Raw genomic sequence first — 21,353 nt, forward strand, 5'->3', positions numbered from 1 at the left:
ATATATATATATATATGAGCACACATACCAGACGTGCACACTTATGGGTTTAATTATGCTTTCACTTAATTAAAAAAGAAAAAATAAATAACCATTATAGAAGTTATTTTTAGTTTTTTTTTTTAAATACCTCGTTATGAGAATGTTATTGTATGGTTGCAAACCATACAACCTAAAAAGAACGTTCCCAGAACCAAAAGATAACCAAAAACTGAGAGACTTCTATGTTTGCTGGGTATCGCCATGTTTTAACCGCTTCAAAACAGTGAATCATTTCACGATGCAATTGGTAAAATTGATTCGAAGCTTCGAAAAGCTTCGTTTCTCCCATCACTAGTTCAGATAGTTTGTCCAGGATCAGTTTAACTCTTATATTATAAGGGGGATTTCTTGTTAAACACGAATGGAATTCGTTACGTTATACGCTCAAGAGATCTACTTAAAAGGGCAATCTGAAGTCTATGCTTTGTTTTAAGTCCAAACAAATCCATCGTGACCGTGATAGATTAACATCAATGGTAGTACTGGGTAAAGATCGGACTCTGTCACTGACAGCGAAAGATTCGTCCCCCCTCTTCCCAGCGCAAGTGGTGCGGTCTTCCTGGAGCAGGAAGTGGGAAATTTGCGGCCAAAGAGGGAACACAAGAAAACCTGTTTAAAAACCATCGTCACCATTATACGTGTTATTTACTGACGGATACGTGTATTAAGCAGACATTTACGGTGAGTGTTTATCTGCTTTTAACTAACGTTAATACAACACAACCGAGGTGAGACGAGAAAAGAGCACGAGTTCTTCCTTCCAACAGGCTGGGTTTATTTACTCGTAAGTTTAACATACTGCTCGTTATCGCCATAATGAATTAAATCAAATAGTTTCAGACCAAATAAAAGCTACTACTGTTGTTGTGGACTGGTTTGTTGAATAAGTTACATATCCAATTTATTACGCGGGGAAAAGTATACACGATTTATATATATTTGCTTATTTCCTCATGAACGTGGAAGATAAAGAACAACTTTTATCACAATTCGACCTCTGTATTAATGGTAGTTTTGCTTGCAGGTCTAACTATAAATAGATAGTCGTTTACAGTGGCGGATTGGTGATAAAAATGGGAGGGGGGGGGTGCAAACAAAATCAAAATCAACCATTTACTGTAGTAATGCAGGACTGTAAAAAGCCATTAATCAGGTGATGAATATCATTACTGCTTAGCTAAAATACTAAAAATGTTACTTTTATGGGTGGTTTCCAGGACAGGGATTATCTTAAACCAGGACTAGGCCTTAATTTAATTATTAAATATAACTAGTTTTAACAAACATGCTTTATTATAAACATTACTTGTGTGCATTTTGAGGCAAAACAAAGGGCACTGGTGTATTTTTAGACATGTCAGTGCAAGATGTTATCAGTTTGGACATCTCATACATTTATTTTAGTCTAGGACTAGTCTAATCCCTGTCTGGGAAACCGCCCCTTAAAGTCAACTATTAAATCATGAAATAAATGTATTATGAATTTGTAAATTTGAGTATAATGTGGGTTTATTATCAGTAACGAACTAATTAAGGTAATCACACACACATACAAAATGTTAAATGCAAGGCTTTGAAGGTTTTGATGTTTTGCAAGGAACAGAAGCGAAACCAGAAACTTTCCAAAAATAAGTGTTCCGGAACAGAACCGGTTATTGAAAATAATGGTAACCGGTTAAAACCGTTATTTTTCCGTTCTTTGACAAGATTTCTGTGCATTGTGACTCGTTGAAGTTCACTTCCGATCGTCGTTAACTCATCGGGGAAATGAGAAGCTTGTGGGGGTGTAACGGTTCAAATTACTCACGGTTCGGTGCGTATCACGGTTTTAATTTTAAGGTCACTGTTTCGGTACATTTCGATGCACTTTGGTCACAACAGGCTTCTTTACAAAAATAAAAAAGCTAAGCTGTTTTTAACCTCTGCCAAAATCAAGAACAAAATAGGTTAGAACACAGAGTTACTTTTTATATTCTATGCCACTATCTTCAAGTTTTTTCGCAAGAAGACCAGTGTGTTAAGATTTAAACACAGAAGGCAATGTGTGCTGTTTCTGTCTCACCTGCGATCGCGTGCTATCAACAACAACTTGGTGATGACGGCACAATAAGCAACTCGTCATATTAGATGACGTATTGCCTTAAGCATACGGCACTTGCGAATTTTACAGTTTTGACATTTTCTTGAGCATTGCTGCTGTAGACGCTTTTCCATTGGATAGTACCCCACGGTTTGGTTTAGTTTGGGTCGGGTCAGCTCACTTTTGGGAGCTTTTCCATTGGGTGCAGTACGTAGTACCCGTAGGGGTGGGCGGTATGAGCAAAAATTTATATCAAGGTATTTTCCACTCTTTAGCCGGTATAGCGGTATTACGGTATGTTGCCTTATGAGATAAAACATTTTGGAGTCACACTGTAGTAAACCTTAGTTAAATTACTGGCAAAATTTTTATTTTTAACCTTATGTTACTAATAAGTGAGGGATGGGACATAGACATGATTTTTTATCTTTTCCAATTTTTTCCAATTTTTGCCATTGTGTGGATGGGTGGACTTATCTTCTTATGCATATTGTCACTAATATAAAGTATAAAAATTAGTATGGTAATTTGCTGGAAGGCTATGTGTTGTATTACAATGTTTTACGCTACACCCAACAACTTTAAAGCTGTGTATATCTTGTGTCTGCTTGATTTATAAATATACAAAGAACAAGATTTTCTTTTTCTTTTTGTTGTTAATATGAACATCTGATGGGAGATGCCATCTCACTTTAAATTATTATTAATCCCTGAACGCATTAATAAATGCAGGTTATTAATACAAGTTAGTTATATTAATACACGTGTTTATTGCATTTAATTTAATTAACCAGCAGATTCACAGTGCCAAAAACACTCCACTCATACGTTTTTATGCGTAAATATGCACTATATATTATTTTATAGCCTCTCTAATTAATAAATCTGCATTAAGAAAATGAAATTTACCATTAAAGGCTGTTTTTAATGTGTTTGATATGTTGCTTACGTTATCCGCTAAAGGGCTCTGAAAGCGCTATTCATTTAACCGTAACTCCTCAACCATTTGCGCTATCAAAAAACAAATGGTTCCTAAAAGAAGATAAATTGCACTTTTTGGCAAATTATGGTTTATTACGGTCATTTCTTGCTCTTCATCCTCCAATCGCTGCTGTTATCTGGAGAGCGCGTACAGTGCAGTGTGCAGTAGAGAGCAGGTCTGAGTGAAAAGCGAGTAACACCGTTAAACGCCTTTGAAGCAGTGAGGTAAAAAAAGCCTCCTAAATGTATAACACTGTTGAAGCGCTGTTGGTGCCTTGGGACTCGACGGCCCGACTGTTTAAGTTAATTTTCAATAAAGCAGTGTTGATTTTGTTAGCTTTTGAGTCCTCTTATGTTTCAGAACCTGGTAATGCTTGGGTAAGCCACGGGCTTGTTTCTCGCCAAACTCGCTGTATACAGATCACAACACCTGAAATATAGCCTTTGGCAGGATTTGCGTGCACTATGATATGCATCCTCTTAAAAAAATTATGATTAAAAATGGATTGAAGTGCGATCGGAGCTTTTCGTTTTGTGTTTTTGTGGAGAGCGGAGCGCATCTCGGGACCAGAAGTATGACTTTTAAGACTCGGGTAAACTTCCACGGGGTCTTAAAAAAATAACATTCAGAAAGTTAAATTTAAGTCCTAGGATGAAGATATGGGCGTTTTAAGGCCTTAGATATAACTTTCTGAAGGTTAGTTTTTTTAACACCCCGCGGGAACCCTGATAAGTGCAAAAATAGAATTTAAAATATGTAACGCCGGTATCAACGGTTTTGCAAAATCCATATCATGGCGTGACACAATACCGGTAATTACTATCATACCGGTTTATCGCCCACCCCTAAGTACCCGATATTTTTTTTGTACCACCTCAGTTGGGGTTCCAAGCGACCTGAGCTGATACCAAACGTGACGCGAAAACACTGTAGATCACTGATTGGTCTGAGAGAATCGTCATCGCTAAAAGATTAGCTTTAGCTTACTGCTAGCTTGCGTTGTCTCGAGCAATCATGTTGTCATCTGTGCTCAGCTATAAGTTCCCAAACTCCCTTTTAGAGATGAAAAACATCCACAGGTTGAGAATCAGGAACACCATAACAGTTTTTTTCCAAACTTGCAGTTTGTGGCGGAACATTCGCGACGAGCACGTCAGCATTATATATGCTTAAATGCAACTTCAATGAGACTCAGCGGAGCGCCGTCGACTGACGCCACGGGTGTTTGAACCGAAACTGTCATGTGAGACAGAGGTAGTTATAAACACGATGTGCAAATATATGTTTGTGGTGGCCAATTTAAATTTTGTGGTGGACTGAGAAATAAATAAATGTATGGTAATGTACAACAACGCTCTCACTTGTATGATGTCACAGCAGTATGCAGCGCAAATATAACGACACGCCTATAATCCCTCCCGCTGCGAAGTGATACTAAACTCAATGGAAAAGCTAACCACGGCAAAAAGTGAGATGAACTGACCCGACCCAAACTAAACTAAACCGTGGGGTACTATGCAATGGAAAAGCACCATTAAATGAAGCTGGTGGTTAGGGCTGGGACAACGCGCCGACGTAATCAACAACGTCGACGCAAAAAATACGTTGACGCAAAATATGCGTGTCGATTCGTCAGACCCAAAAAGACGGCGCCGTACAGTAGTAGCAACACGAGTGGCTTTAGTCAACGGCAGTTTCACACAGCAAGGGTGAGCAGTGCCTGTGGCTGCGCGGCGCGTAGTTTTTTCAGCGCCCATGTTAACAAGCATGCACCCCACCTTATGAGCAGCGCGAGCTCGCGGCTCTGTAGCAACAGTGCTGCAATCGTTTCTGCATCGATTCTGCTGCGCTGCTCATGCTCAATTAAAGAAAGTGCTTTGTTTATGGTTTAAATGCTCGTGGATTTACGTGAAAAAGTGTCATTTTACCATAATGTGATGCCAAGTGTGTTTTAAACAGTCATTTGAGCAATTTAACAGAAAGCAATGAAATATGTCACTGTTGCCAGAAGACTGCACTTTCATTCACTCTCTGTCCAGCAGTAAATGAATCCTCATCTATCTTAACAAACTTAAGAGAAAGAGATTTAATAATATACGTGTTTCTTAAGTCTATAATTGTGTTTATGTCTGTCATCATTAAATGGACTAGAACAGCACGAAAACAATGTGGATTAAACAAATCAAGTTGTAAAAATTACACTGACCATCAAAAGGCACATTCAAGGGGTTTTGCTCATAAATGCATGTAAAATAAAGTAATTTGAACTTGAGATTTTTATACGGTTACTAAACTGCACAGTATGCACTGCAAATGCTTTATTGAATGCTACCTCTGACTAAGAATGCATTATTTTGCACTTGTATAGTCTTTTTTTATTTTGAAATTTTAAGAGCAATAAACATATATTGAAATGTTTACATTCAGATATGTAAATCAACACGTATAAATTGCTATTAGTTAATTAATGGGGAGATAATCGAGAATCGAATCGAAGTCGAATCGGACTGATAAAATGAATCGTTAGATTAATCGATGCATCGAAAAAATATTTGCTAGATTAATCGTTTAAAAAATAATCGTTTACCCCAGCCCTACTGGTGGTGCCTCTATAGCATCTTTTCTCCTTCGCTTGCCGCTAGGGGTGGCACGGTTCATGAAAAAAATCAGAACCACTCGGTTCGCTTGTCTCGGTTCGGAGCGCGTGTGCGTCACACGGTTCAACAGTTCATGTAATGTGCAATGTAGCCTCATGCCCTGTATGTGACCTCAGATAGCGTGTTTCCCTTTCGCGCGAAAGATGAGGTGACTGGTTTGGAGTGTAAGTACTGCCGGTTACATGTAGAAATGGCAAGTAGGAGAGAAAAGGATGTCTGCCCGGAGTTTGAGGATGCGCCAACGTCGTATAAGTTTGGTGTGTGGAAACATTTTTTATTTCATGTTACCTATAACAGCGGAAATTAAACAATAGATAGAACTGCAGTCTATGGGTTGAATGTGTTCAAACAGCCACAGGAGACCGCCTTCTCTCCGACCATTTATCTAGTCTGAGGTACTGAACACTGGGGCTGGGCGATTTGACCTAAAATCAAAACCTCGGTTAATCTAACATTTGACATCGGTTACGATTAATAAACGATTATTTTTTTGCCTCATAGTTCACTGACAAGGTTGGAAAGTTTAGGGCACACCTTAAATCAGCCTGCAATGCAATTATTCACATTTTTCCCAAAATAACTGCATTACTGAAAAATATTAAATAGACTTAACTCTATGCAGATGTTGCATGTCATTATGTACAATTGATGAAACTTTCAGAATGGGAAGTTATGAACCAAAGAATCATACAACCCCCATGACTAATTATAGACATAAGAATCATACATAATAAGTTGTATCCAGATAGCATATTGTAATGAGATGAGTAGGGCAAAATACATACTTGGACTGTATCCTTTACACGTTTCTTGTATTCGATCCATTTTTTCTTTACTGGGCACTGATGTCTAAGCCATTTATTCTCATCTGTAATGCTTTTGGTGTTAATGTAGACTAGAAGTTCTCCCGTTCTCTCTCTCCGTCTTCTCTGAAGTGTCTAATTAAACTCACGCGGGCGCGTCTTTTCGCGGTTTTGAGTGAGTGAGATGTGATGACATTACCCGGGCTGCTTAGAGACCCATCGGTAGATTAAACTGAGCGCGTGTGCGGTAAAAACCCGATCGCGCATTCCGTATTTTTGTCACAGGTGCCTGCACATTCGCGAGTACTTCTTAAAAAAAGTACTGTGCTTCTTTTGGGCACTAGATGATCCTGCTGCTCAGTTAAACAGTGTTTGAGTTCTCCTCCATGTTTCGCTGTGCCACTGACAGGACGGGGCGAAGTTACGCAACATCACACGCAGCAGTTTGTTTTTAAAGGGAAAGTATTAACAGGATTAAAAACCGAAATAACCGACATGATAAAATAATGTGGGTTAGAGGTTCTGAATTTCGGTTTCGGTTATTTTTCGATTAATCGCCCAGCCCTACTGAACACAATGTTTTACGTCTTTTCGTATTCAGCACTATTTTTAGCCTTTCATTGATTAAACTAAAGTGGCTGATTTCCGTGTAGTTTCATTTTGCTTAGCGTGTGAAAGTTGCGTGATCTCATTTCATAAATTGCCCCTCAAAGTAAACAGGACAGAAGTAGTCAAAAGTGAACAAAAGAACGGATTTAAATATTACAGGTGTAAACATTATGTTTTTCTCTCGTCCACATATACTCTATGCAGTATTTAAGCAGCCTCTCAGTGATAAATCTAAGAGCTACACTGAAGTTGGCAGTTTGATAAATGCAAGTTATCTTTGTGTGCTAAAAATGCACATAAAGTTCATGTAGATGGCAATACACATTTTCTTTTTTTTCCAAATAAATGTAAAGCATGTTGAAATCATCAATGTCTTCCCTCTTGCTGTATCAAAATCTCACATGGCTTTCCTCAGGCAGTGTTTCCGCTATATACATTCTACCGTGGCGGCCCGCCACGCCTAAAACATCCCCGCCACGCCTGCGGTTGTGGATAGAAGGGATACAGCAAATGAAATCTTGCCGTATGAGCACTGTTTTATCCTACGTTTTTTGGACATTTATTTGGAATCACTGTACTCATATTATCAAGTTATCAGTCCATTAGTTATTCAGAATATAGGCTATAAGCGCAGCGCACTGCTGACCGCTCAGCTGTCAGTCAATCTTCTCTGCTTTAGATTGACACTCACAAAGTTTCACATGACAAGATATTTGTAAAACAAAAAGGCTAAATACTGAATACTACTCATATGGGACTGCAAGACATTAATAGTCGAATCTGTTTGTAAGGAAACTTACATTATTCCTGTGGGAAGAGAAGGACGTAATAAAAACTTGAGGCAGCCGGTGAGACGGTTTCATCTGTTTTCAGACAGCAGGGTCGGGGAACCCGCGGGTGAACCACATAATATTTGATGTAACAGGTGTAATAATATTAACGTGTCATTTGCGTTAGACGCAGTTTGGGACTCAATAAGCAAGAGTAAACTGCGGGTCTAACATCCAAGACCAAAATTCAACTCGATTCCGATAGGTAGCAGTTTTTAAATGACCCTGTGCTTATTTGTGTTTAAGCTCTGTCTGAAGACCGTTAAAGGTTTATATTTAACTGCGCAATTTGCGTTGTGACCGGGTCGGGGTCTTTATGTCAAACAGGCCGGGTGTGAAATAAAATTGCTGCTGATGTCGGATAACTGGTTGGGTGTTCTGTCAATCACTGCGGATTACCAAACAGGACTGTGCATGACTTTGCAACAGGAAACTGTAACGCTAAACACGAGCACGAACTTGCACACAACATTAAAACTACAATGAAATATCCGTACGAAGCTATAAAACGTATTTTTAAAAGAAAATACAGTTTAGATCAAACATAGAAAAGCAAAATGCTATAAATACAAGGAAAAGTAAATGACAGCATGAAAAAAAAATACATGTTAGTTTATTGTAGCCTATATTCTACATTTAAAAACATAATGTGCATTTATAATCATCATGGACGCCCCCTGCCGCCACAGCTGGAAAAAATCCTAGAGGAAACACTGCCTCAGGGAAGGTCCCAATAGTGTGCTTAGTCAAATTCAGTTTGTGCATGATTACATGATATAACTTTTTTAATACTGTATTCTAAATTATGGATAATTAATACATTAATAAGATAATACATTTCTGGAGTGTTAAAAATTAAAAGAAAAAAGAACAACAAGAACCGTACTGAACCGAGAACCGTGACCATAAAACCGCGATACGGACCGAACTGAGGGTTTTGTGAACCGTGCCACCCCTATTTGCCGCGCTAAACGGTCTGCACTACACACACACCAACATGTGACAGGGCTCAAAATTAACTTTTTATTTGGTAGCACTGGTGCTCCCAACTTTAAAGAGTTAGGAGCACCAGCAAAAATTTAGGCGCATCCATCCAAAAAATGTAAAACACCACAACTACAATGTAAATGTTAATACATTTATTCTTTACACATCCAGGCTTTACACATCCTATGGCCAGCATTTAAAATTTGGTCTTCTATTTTATTTATTTTTTATTTTTTGCTGCATAGATTCCTAAATTAATACCCAAATGCTGTTGAAATAGTATAGCAGCAATAATAATTTAACAATTACAGGTAACATGATTAAGATTATAATAGAAAATCTAGCAAACACGTAAAACACTGATTAATTGTGACATTACAAAAGTGCCTATTTTACTAGGGGTGCACCGAAATTTCGGTCGCCGAAAAGTTCGGCCGAAAATGGCATTATCGGTTTCGGGCCGAAATAAAAAATCCAGCCGAAAATGTAAACCGAAAATGAATGTCAACCGCGCCCCTTTCATCTGTGCGCTAGCGCTTGGGTTTCACTCAGCCTCATTAATAATGAACACATTTGTCACGACACGTCTTGTGTTTTTGGCACTTTCGGCATGTTTAAGCAAGGTCTGGCGCTTAAAATATTTTGATTCCGCCACCAACACCGTTTTACAGGATTTACAATAAAACACAGCAAGTACAACGAGCCATTTTCATAGCGGAGCCACTCGTAATCTTTAAGCCACTCTCTCCGAAAGGTTTAAAGTCAAGTCTTATCTTCCGGTGGTGAAGTCGCATTTGAATATGGATCGTCGTCATTAGTTACAGTAGTAACATTGGCTGTAATCGGCTCGTTCTCGTCATGCTCGCGGTTCGTCTTTTCATATTTTCGCACTTCACATACCAACGTGGCACGGCAACTAGGAATGACTGACGCTCATATTAGCCAATCTGCGGTCTTCATTAAACGCAAGAACTTAATGGTGAAATTTGATTGGTTATGTAACTTTGGAGAGAACACTGAACCTGGGACAGCGCCAGCACGCAGCATCTCAATCTCAAGTCGCACCACAACAAAATGGGCAGTCGCACAAATGCTCCCAAATATATTTTAAGGTCGCACAGATTCAATTTCGGTCGCATATGCAACCAAAATGGTCGCAATTTCGAGCCCTGTGTGAGGAGGAACTGTGAGGTTGGCAACAGATTTGCATCCTTCGAGTTGATTGGATAGGTACTCTCACCTAAACGCGCGCAGAGCTTATTCAGAACCATACACCTCCCGCACGTGCCTCCCGAACCTTGTGGGAGGATAACAGGACGATTTGATTCTTTACCAAGAACCGTTACACCCCTAGAAGCTTGCTACCAGCAAGTAGCCTACTCAAGGCCAATTCTCTAATGCTCAATCATAGGGCTGTTCAAAAATATCGATACAGGTAAGTATCGTGATAATGTTTTCCACGATAGTGTGTCGATATTTCAATCTCTACTATTGATATTCATCAAATCCCTCTGTGTGCATCAAACGACCTCCTCTGCCACTGCTGTAGTTGTCGCTGTCCAGTTGTCTGTCATATACGGCCATTTGGCCAATGTATCAGAAGTTAGCGAGAGTGAGAAAATGGCAGAAAATTAAGCCAACGTGTGGAAGCACTTTGTCTTTAAACATTTTTGATTATTGCAACGTATCACAGCATGCAGTGTATTGTACCATACAGTATCGTATCGTATCGTGGCACACCATAGCATGACCCATGTATCGTGATATGTACCGTATCGCAGGGCTCCAGACTAACTTATTTTACTAGGAGCACAGTGGCCCCCAAATGAAAAATTTAGGCGAGCAACCAGAAAATTTAGAGGCACATACTGTAAATCAACATGCCAACTAAATATTCACATTTCTACTAATTTCCACTGTATTACTAATAAATACTTTAATGATAAATGCAGAAAGTACAATGTGCCGTTTCAAATTCAGGGATCACATAAATATTGTAGGCTACCAAGTATCTCAAGATGTTTTTTTAACTCTTTCCCTGCCATCTGCAATATCACTATTATCCACCAGGTGGCACTCTTCCGCAACTTATAAAACACGGAAGTATTGCCCTAGGGCAAACAGCTGTATGTCCGTGGGTAACACTTTATTATAATGTTCATGATTTAACATAGTGCTGGGCGATAATTCGATAACGATAATTTTACCGATATAAACTTTTTCGATAAAACGATAAGGACAGTTCGATAAGTGATCGATAATGTTTACGCACTGTGCGTAATGTTGCGCGAGCACTTCCGGGTGCGGCACGCGCTCTTGCTTTACAATCACAGTGTCAGTTAGACTTGAAGGAGTGGAAGATGAGGCAAGTTATTCATTTATTAGTAGAGACCTATGATATTCGCGATGCGGACAACGCGGACGGAATCACGGAATCCAAATGCGCGGAAACATTTTCTTGTGTGTAATGTTGGACGCGCAAACAGGGTTCGTCAAACACAGCAGACACAATATGTGCAGTATACTGTACTTTCATTTAACGTCCGCCTTGCGCACGCACACGTCCGCACAGCTTTAAAAGTATATTAACAGGACATTCACTAATTCAGGAAACTGAGGAAAAACAGCAGATCCACCACTGCAGTGAATATTGTGTATGCGTATGTGCGCTCCCAAAGCAACGTGACACTCTTGACATCCATTTATCAGCGTGTATAGCTCGTATTTGTATAACACACGCGTGATCACTGAACTAAGTCTGTTACTCAGTATATAGAAACTTAAAACAGTCTGTCTTGGTTCTTAAAGTGACAGTAGTCTGCTGCTTTTGTGTCAGAAATGTGTTGATTTCATAAAAAATAGATTTACATTTAATACAGATGCATGAACATTAAAACAAGATTTTAGTATTTGTATTTGTCATGTTCTGAATAAAAAGTAGTTTAAAACGATTATTAACTGTCTGGTTTTTACAACTTTCATTCAGGAGCAAAAATCTGCCTTTAAATTTGACAGGAGTAAAGATTTGTTATTTATCATGATAATTATCGATATCGACTGATATGGAAAACATTTTCTCGATAATTTTTTGGGTCATATCGCCCAGCCCTAATTTAACATTAGTTAATGTATTAACTAACATGAACAAACCATGAGCAATACATTTGTTACAGTATTTATTCATCTTTGTTAATGTTAGTTAATAGAAATAAAGCTGTTCATTGATTGTTCATGTTAGTTCACGGTGCATTAACTAACGTTAACCAAATTTTAATAAAGCATTAGTAATTGTTGAAATTAACATTAATAAAGATTAATAAATACTGCACAAGTTTGGAATGTCAGCTTTTAAATGATGTAAGTGAGATCGAAAACAGATATTGTCATTCGGTGTAAACTGTATGAGAAGGAGGAGAAGTACCCTCTTTCTCTTATTACCTGTTTAACTGTAATTAGATGAGATCGCCACACCCCCGCGCCATTGAAGTGAATTAGCAGAGATATCCATATGCATAACTCGTGCCTCCTGCAGTCAATGGATACGCAATTCACAATCCAGTCTCTCCATTCCTTGTTGTTTCACCCGAATTTACCAAACATGACATCTGAATCCGTATTTACTTGCGTATGTGTGTCAGTATCTCCAGACGCCAGTGTTTTCTTTGTTCTTCCGCCAAACAGTTCACGCGAGGGGAACACACATAAACAAACACACGAGTCAGGAAACTCAACGCGCTTTTTGGTATTCTTATAAAATACGTGATTGCAAACAGTACAAACCTTATTTAGTTGCTTCTAAGCGCATATCTCCGCACAGCAAGTTTATTAAACACAGGATCGCATGTGCACACATTTACTGCTTTCATGATCAACACGTGAATGGCGGCGGCTGTAAACTAGTGATGGAAATTTTCGTTCATTTAGGTGACTCGTTCATTTTCAGTTCGTTCACCAAAATGATTAGTTCAGATTTGTTCACTGATTCGTTCAGTGAGCATTTCTTAATTTTACATAAATACGCCAATAAGTGGTGAAGATGTGTGTCATTATGTGTTATAAGACAATTAAAGACTTTTTGCAAAAACTCATTAGTTTTTAATAAAGCTCAAGTTGTGAAATACTAAGCATAATTTTATCAAGCTACAGAATATATTAAGACACACCTACATTTATAGTACATCTAATCTGGATTTGTTGTAAATAAAGCCTCCCGTGCTGTGAGTGATTGGCATGCCTCCTCTGGTTCAGTCAGTCATCAGATCCTCGTTCACGAATCATATAGTTTCGGTCATGTCGTTCAAGACTTCGTTCAGACGCAGATGACTGAGTAACGTTAAAGTTCAGTGAAAGGGTGGATTCGTTCAGCAACTCAAACGTATATAGAAGATTGGCTCATAGTAACAGAACAACAGCTGCCACATATTTAATTTATTTTTACTACAGTAACCAGAGTGACCAAGATAGTTGTAGTAAAACTATATTAAACAGAAATACCACATTTCTCTACAGTAATTACCTTGATAATCATTTGTATTAAGATAAATAGTCCACCTAAACATGGTTACTATAACTTTACTAAAACAAAAACCACATGATTCTTTCACAAGTTGTTTACATTGCACTCGCTTTCTGTACGATCCCTCTCATTCATTAGGTTGTAACTTGTACCAGTCATTCAGTTTGTTTAAGAACGCGATCTCTCTCTCGTTCGTTCAGACTCAACACAGCGGCTCGGTCAGTGAAGGGCATATTCATTCAGTACGTTAAGCCAATCATATGCTCGGCCACAGCTCATATTCGATTGCCATTGGCTCGTACTTTTGTCACTCTTTGAAGGCAGAAAGAAAGCCGCGCTTCATTTGTCCGTGCTCCTCAAGAAGGGAGGGAAATTTCAGTGAACGAGAAATATGAGTCAATGGATGGCGTGAACGAGAACGATTCGTACACCTAAAAGATTCGTTCAAAAAGAACGACTCGTTCACGAACGTAACATCACTACTGTAAACAAACATTGATAAGTTTAACACGCTTGTCCCTTGTTGTGTTTCTACAGAGAAAGTTACATTCCTGTTGAACATCCCCACAAGGCTCATTGTGTGGCTCATTATTCAACTCTTTTGTTCTCCAGCTGTCAATCACTGATTATTCAGGAGCTTTCCCGCCTCTACGCATACGGCCTTTCCCAAGCAAATGTGTCTTAGAAATTGTAAATCAATATATTGGTTTATGTGAATGAGCAGACCAGATAATTTTCACATCATTTTGAAGAAAAAACTCTAGACTACTAGTCTTGGGAAAACATGTTTAGAATGAGTTTTGTGGACTTGTATCAGTGACTTAAAAATTTAGCTTCTTCAAAAACCATGCATAAACATTTTTCTCTCAAAAATACAAACATGTACATACATGTTGATCATATAATATTGTAGCCCAGTTTGTGCTGAACGCAGTGTTATGAGAATTTTGCCATTTATATGTTTTTAAGCAACTGAAAAAAGCACAAATGTCAGTGCATGTTAAAACTTCCCCAGGGCCCTAAAAACCCCTTAGACCCCAGAGGGTTAAACTTTTGTGAAAATCATGAAAAATGCTGGTGGCTAAAGAGTTAATACTAATTAGTGTGGTGTAATGGATCGCAGTTGATCCGTGATCCGTACAGATCACGATTCACGGATTAATAAGCAAATTTAAATAGGGTAAAAGTTGATAATTTGCACGTGTTTCAAAGGCTTGCAAATGTTAACACTTAAGTGATTTTAAACAATTTAACCACAAAGGCGCTAAAGTGAAAAATTTTCTGTATGCACAGACGCACAGTCGGTTAAATGTGTCCGGTCCAACCCACCCTGCTAAAAACCAGCATACCAGCAAGACCAGCATTTGTTGTGTTTTGGTGCTGGTTTGGTAGTGAACACCAGCTTAACCAGCACCAAACCAGAATCAGCACCAGCATTAGCACCAGCAAAATCAGCACCAAAACAGCATCAGCACCAAACCAGCATTAGCAACAGCATCCCATGCTGGTCATAACAAAAAGACCATCATATGTTGTGTTATGGTGCTGTATGCTGGACACCACCAGCTAAACCAGCATCAAACCAGCATAGACCAGCATAATTCAAGTCAAGATGACTCCTAAGACAACATGCAGAATACTCAATGATGTAAAGAAGAACCCACGAGTAACAGCTAAAGGCTTGAAGACATCATTGGAACGGGCACACAGCTCTGTTCCTGAGTCTACCATACGCAAGTCTTTGGACAGGCACAGTGTCTATGACAGTACACCACTGAGGAAGCCGCTGCTCTCCCGAAAAACATTGCTGTGAGCCTGAAGTTTGTTAAAGAGCACCTTGGCAAACCCCAGTGCTACTGGGAAAATATTTTATGGATTGATGAAACAAAAGTCAAAGTCCAGACCTTAACCTGTGGAATGACCTCAAGAGAGCGGTTCACAACAGACATCCTACAAATGTGTCTGAGTTAAAGCGGTTTTGTAAAGGGGAATAAGCAAAAATTGCTTCTGAACGATGCGAAGGTCTGATTCAGAACTACTGAAAGCACTTGCTTGAAGTATTTGCTGCCAAATGAGGCTGAACAAGCTGTTAAATCCAAGGGTTCACTTACATTTTCCTCCAGCACTATGAATGTTTAATGGGGGTTCTCAAAAAAGACACCAGAAACTAGAATTATTTGTGTGTTGTCACCTTATGCACATTGTGTTTGTCTATTGTTGTGACCTAGATGAGGATCAGATCACATTTTATGGCAAATCACAGTAGAAAACCAGTTTATTCCTAGGGGTTCACATACTTTTTCTTGCCACTGTAAGTGGACTCAACAAATGTAGGCATGTTAGAATTACAGTTATGTGGCTTACATAATGTAGCCTTTTTTAATGTTTGATGACAAGATAGAGACTTAAAGAAAATTATGTCGACTAATAATTTAAGTTTAATGTCCTAATGATCAGCCTACTTATTTAGACCCACAGCTGACATGGAACATTATTAACCGGTTCGGGAACTTTATTTTTTTTGTTCTAACCGGTTCAGGAACTCAACTTTAGGGTTGAACCGAAAACGTTAAAATACTGTTTCTGTTCGGAACAAACCAACTGGGGAAAAAAAATCTGGTTCAAAGCCATGTTTAGAATGACTGAATCAAGCCCAGTTTTTTATATATGAATCTTGACAGATAATCTGGAAAAGTCACAAAATCTTATTCCACTGAGATGAAGGGAACCAAGTTTTTAAACTAAAGAAAAGTGGTTTGGGGGTAAGATTAACCCCAAGGGTAGGCTTGGGAATCGAGAATCGATTGGAACCGGGACTAGCTTTGCGATTTTCCCGGAATCGTTCAAAAGTTAAAATTTCGATTCCTTAGCTGTGTCTGAAACTGGTCCCTCGTTCACTCATTCACTATTCCCTATATGGGGAATGACAGTTGAGTCCACTATATGGGGAAGAAGCAAATTAAAATGAGTGAGCGATTTCGGACACTGACGTAAATATCATGCGTCAGAGCTGTCGCAGAGCTTCATCATAAACACCTGTGTGGCTTTTGATTGTGCTGCGAAATGGTAAAGTTTACTTTCTTATTGTTTTTCCACATTTGTCATGTTTATTCTATTAGTTGAGAATAAAGAGAGCAAACAACTGGTTATAATATTTATTTCTGCTGTTTATTTATTGTTTAATAAAAATGTTTATTAGATTTTAAATAAAAGATAACGCAATTATTTTTAATTTGTTTATTTTCAAAAAGCAGAAAATAACTGACAAATTATAAACCTAAATGTTTGGTGTTTACTGTCAGTATCCTTCAGCTGATTCAAGTTACGCATTCGTCTCCCGTTGCATCATGGGAAATATGAGTGAACGAGTGTACATCGAATGTACCCTCAAAATCAGAGTGCATTGTGGGTAAAAAGTAGTGAATGAATGTAGGGAATGAAGTTGTTCACTCAGGTTTCGGACGCCACTACAAAATGGCCGACACCCGATATAGTGCACTATATAGTGGATAGGGAGCGGTTTCAGACACAGCTCTAGTTTCGATTCAAAGTCCGCTAACCGGAAAAAGAAACCGCTGAACACCAATGAAGAAGCGTCTGTTTCGTGCATAGGCATGTCGGACGTAATAAATCACCTCGTTCATTGAGTAGAAATAAATGTGTGCCCCGTCTTTGACGCGCTGCGCCGACCGTCCTCTGCTGCCTCTTCCTCTGTCTCTGACCCAAGCTTGGCACCGCAGTGACTGCACTGCAGTCCGTATCAAGTAAGTAAAACAATACATATACAACGAGGGCTCGCTAAATTTCAAAATCCCTGGTAGAAAAAAAGAAACGCTTAAACAATGTTAGTCTACGAAAACAAAAGGACTTATTATTTTTAAATTACTTGAGTTCGCGCTTTTTGCTGAGCACAAGAACAAGCGCGTACTTGTAAAGAGTGGACCCGGGATGCAGAGGAGCGCGCATCTCAGACGTGAACACGAAAGGAATAATGGGTTTAATTATGCTTTCAGTTTCACTTATTGTTACGTGAGGATAGTAATGACTGACAAGACGACGCCGTACATACTACCTAACAAAATCTGAGAGAATGCAAAAACATTAAAATATTTTTCCTATGATAGCCCGACGGGCAGAGCAGGGAACTACACTAACCTTTTCCACTGGTGGCACTTGCGCTACCAACTTTTTCAGTTACTGGCGCAAAATATGATTTGGTCGCACATATTTTTTTCAAGTTATATTAAGGCGCTCTGGATAATAATGAACAATAATGAAACTGTATTGCATACAGATATGCTTTTTATTTTACTTGCCATCTTTTGCACATGCCGCCTTGTTTTCTTAAACGTTGCAGTGTTTCCCAAAGATCTGAAATTTACTTGGTGGTGGTAGCCGGTAAAAAAGGCAATTATTACCCACTGACAAATAATGGTCTACTATACATGTGACGAAGAACTAATAATGTGTGACACAACACAATACTTTGATTTATTGAAAATTAATATTAATTTCACATTATATTTCATTAATCTAACCACTCCAAACTTTCTTTGCCATTAACAAAACTGACACTGTTTGTCAAAGCACCACGAAAACACTTACTGTTTTTGCACTGATATATGAAGCAATTAGACCCCTTTTGTCAAACTCAATATAATACAATACTATGTATAGAATATTAATAGACAGTGCAGGTCTATAGATTATAAATGTGACTGATGTTATGACTGATGTTGTAATGGTAATAATTTCTATTAGATAGGCACTTTTACTGCTTCTGCTCTATCTTTCTATTTCTCTCTTGCCGATTTAAAAAGCTTAATCCACTCATTATTTCAGATTTAAGAGTCTACTTGCTGTCCCGGTGACAGACTTTACATTGCTTTGCTCGTTCAGTGCAATTGGCTTGACATTAGCATTGCTTTTTGCAACAATCTCTGTCTAAACTTAATATGGATATGGTTTTAGAAAAGATATGGTTTATTAATAATAAGATTATTAAAAAAATGTGAGAAAGAAAAATGCTGCGCGTGGTCGTAACAAGAACCATCGCCATAGAAACCGGAGGCACGCTAAAACTGCACTCGAGCTTTAGCACGGTAGCGCTCATGGCCGTTTTCCGATCGACTCGGGTTATAAACACAACATTAATCAGACTTGGGACCCAAAGGAATTAAACTAGGACCTAGCCGGACCCGACAGACCATTTAAAATATAAACCCGGAACCATACGGGTCCCGCGTCCTCAGTGAAGAAAGACCTCTGCTCAAGTTCAGAAACATGGAAGACACTGCGCTTGCGTCGCGTCGCACCTAATTATTCATTGAGAAACAGCTGAGCATGCGAACGCACACTGATAGGGAGAGACACGACGTGCTTTCACGCAAAATAAAGCCAACGTGTTGATGGCTCAGAGCACGTTATAAAACGTATTCTTAAAATCCACATTTCTGTTTTAATAAATGCTCATAGTAAATGTTAATAGGAGGTCATTTGTAACTCTAAGCAACGCTGTCTCTGTGCTATGGTGGGGCCTGAATCCTGATTGGAACTTTTCATATGTACTATTATTTGTCAAGAATGTGCGTAACTGGCTTGCCACTACCTTTTCTAATATTTTCGAAAGAAAAGGGAGATTTGAGATTGGTCTAAAGTTATTAAGCTGATGGATTAGACTAGTCCTAGACTAAAATAAATAAATATAAGAGCTGTCCAAACTGAAAACATCTTGCACTGACATATCTTAAAATACATCAGTGTCCTTAGTTTGGCCTCAAAATGCACACAAGTAATGTTTTTAGTAAGGCATGTTTGTTTAAACTAATTATATTTCCAAACTAATGTCTAGTCCTGGCTTAAGCTAATCTCTGTCCAGGAAACCACCCCAAAGACTATTAAAATAGTGACTAAACATGACCCAATAACCTTGTGTTTAATCCAACCAGCTGTTACTTTAACTACTAAGTTACTAAAATCTTCATTTATAAACGCGACATCGCAGACAATTCGGCGCAAATTAAAAAATTGCTACAGTTACTACAGAAGTCATGCGCGGGCATAGGAGAGAGAGAGAACTCGCGCACAAGCACATAGAGAACCAGTGTGTGTGGGAAAACACTGCTAACCTTTCATTATAAACGCGAATCAGTCGTCTTCTCTGCCAGTAATATCTGACGTTTATGTGAAAATGCAGGTACACAGAGAAATCCGCATGGAAAACACAACTTTTAATTCTTTCACTCAATGTCATGCATGAGAGGCGCTGTGTAGGGGCTTCACACAGAGAAAGAGAGAGAGAGCACGCGTGCACAAGAGAGGCACCACTGAGCGCTCACAACAATAAATGAAGCCGTTTTAAATGAAAATAAAAATGTAAATGTTGCGGCCATTGTTGATTTTGTGGTGCACACAAACAAATCAATGTATGGATAACACTGCCAGGAGCAGAAGCCGCCATTACGCAAAATTAATGTAAACAGCGACGCGTCGACGCATTTTACACAGGTCGACGTATTTTCATAGTCGACGTAATCGATGATGTTGACGCGTCGTTGCAGCACTAAAACAATGACTTTATACGTTTTTCTTTTCAGTATAAGTCCAATATAACGTTATTCTCCTCAAAACTGCCAGTGAAGTAATATATGTATTTTGTTCAGTTTGTGTTTTGAAATTATTTATAATAAGTCAAGTTTACTGTTTTGTGCATTGATATCAGACACATTTTGGATAATACAGTTTATTGTTAAATTGTTAAACACATATTACATATCTTTGTCACGTCATTTTAAGTGTTTGATCACCACATTTGTGAGTGATCCTTGCAAAAAATAAATGTATTTATATATAGTAGGATTTTTAATGCATATAATTTAATGCTATTAATGTATATAGTGTATCATATGTACAGTACTGTAGTATGATGTACTGTAGTAAAAGTGTAGTGTACTATAATATACACAAAGAAAATCGGCTGATATATCGTTATCTGTCTTTTTTTACTCCCTAATATCTGTATCGGCCCCAAAAAAAGCATATCGGTCGGTGATTTTTTGGTAGGTGATAATTTTAAACTCTAGTAATGAAGCTTTTTAAATGTAAACAGTGTCTGGATATCTGTTTCTAGTGATGTGTGGTTAAAAGTAACTTTTTTTTTCTTCTTTTACGATGTGGAAGGCAGCCGCTGGTCAGTCTGTTTCGGTTGCAGCAGATGATGGAGGAGATGACTGGGAGACCGACCCTGACTTTGAGGTTACAAACACTGATAAGCATCAGGTTTAAGAATAGGATTGGAGGCAGTTACCCAAACATAACCAGTTGGATAACCCACATTTGTATAACTGATGCTATTGGATAAAGAATATTAGCATTTTAGTTAAAAATGAATTAGTGGTAGGGATAAGATTAATGATTTATTTTTACATGTGAAAGCGCTGTTTTTACGTATGTTGGTCAAAAAGTCAATTCACATTTATTTGTATAGCTCTTTTTTTTTTTACAATGTTTCATTTGTAATGCAGTTTTACAAGGAACGCTAATAAAAAACTGGGATATTATTAAATATAAAGAATACATAATAGAGTAAAGGGGTGGGCGATAAACCGTTACATAATTAACCGATAGAAATTTGACAACCGGTAGAGATTTCTTTAAGAAAGTCTGTGTGGTGGCCTGGAGGTCTGTAAATCGTAGCTAGCACGAAATAAAGCTGTTTGTTGTTACGATCAGTTATTTCCATATTTAACATTATTTGAAATGAATTAAATTTTAGTTCAGATTTATGGTTTACTTTGAATAATTTATTATAGATAGTAGCTACATCACCCCCTCTCCCCTTTAAGCGA

General features: G+C 38.3%; 1 protein-coding gene across 2 annotated transcripts in view; it reads left to right on the forward strand.

Annotated features, from left to right (window-relative positions):
- Positions 1-558: 558 nt before the first annotated feature.
- The window catches only part of cttn (cortactin), a 117,271-nt gene continuing 96,476 nt past the window's right edge, over positions 559-21,353 (forward strand). Inside the window, exons 1-2 of one of the 2 annotated variants that reach the window (XM_073853277.1) lie at positions 559-717; positions 20,671-20,760. In XM_073853277.1, the coding sequence (XP_073709378.1) occupies positions 20,677-20,760 (84 nt within the window). In that variant the 5' untranslated portion in view covers positions 559-717; positions 20,671-20,676. The remainder of the gene's footprint in view (positions 718-20,670; positions 20,761-21,353) is intronic. The other variant, XM_073853278.1, reaches the window with a different exon arrangement.

Source organism: Misgurnus anguillicaudatus, chromosome 15 (assembly GCF_027580225.2).
Source record: "Misgurnus anguillicaudatus chromosome 15, ASM2758022v2, whole genome shotgun sequence".
Taxonomy (NCBI): Eukaryota; Metazoa; Chordata; class Actinopteri; order Cypriniformes; family Cobitidae; genus Misgurnus; species Misgurnus anguillicaudatus.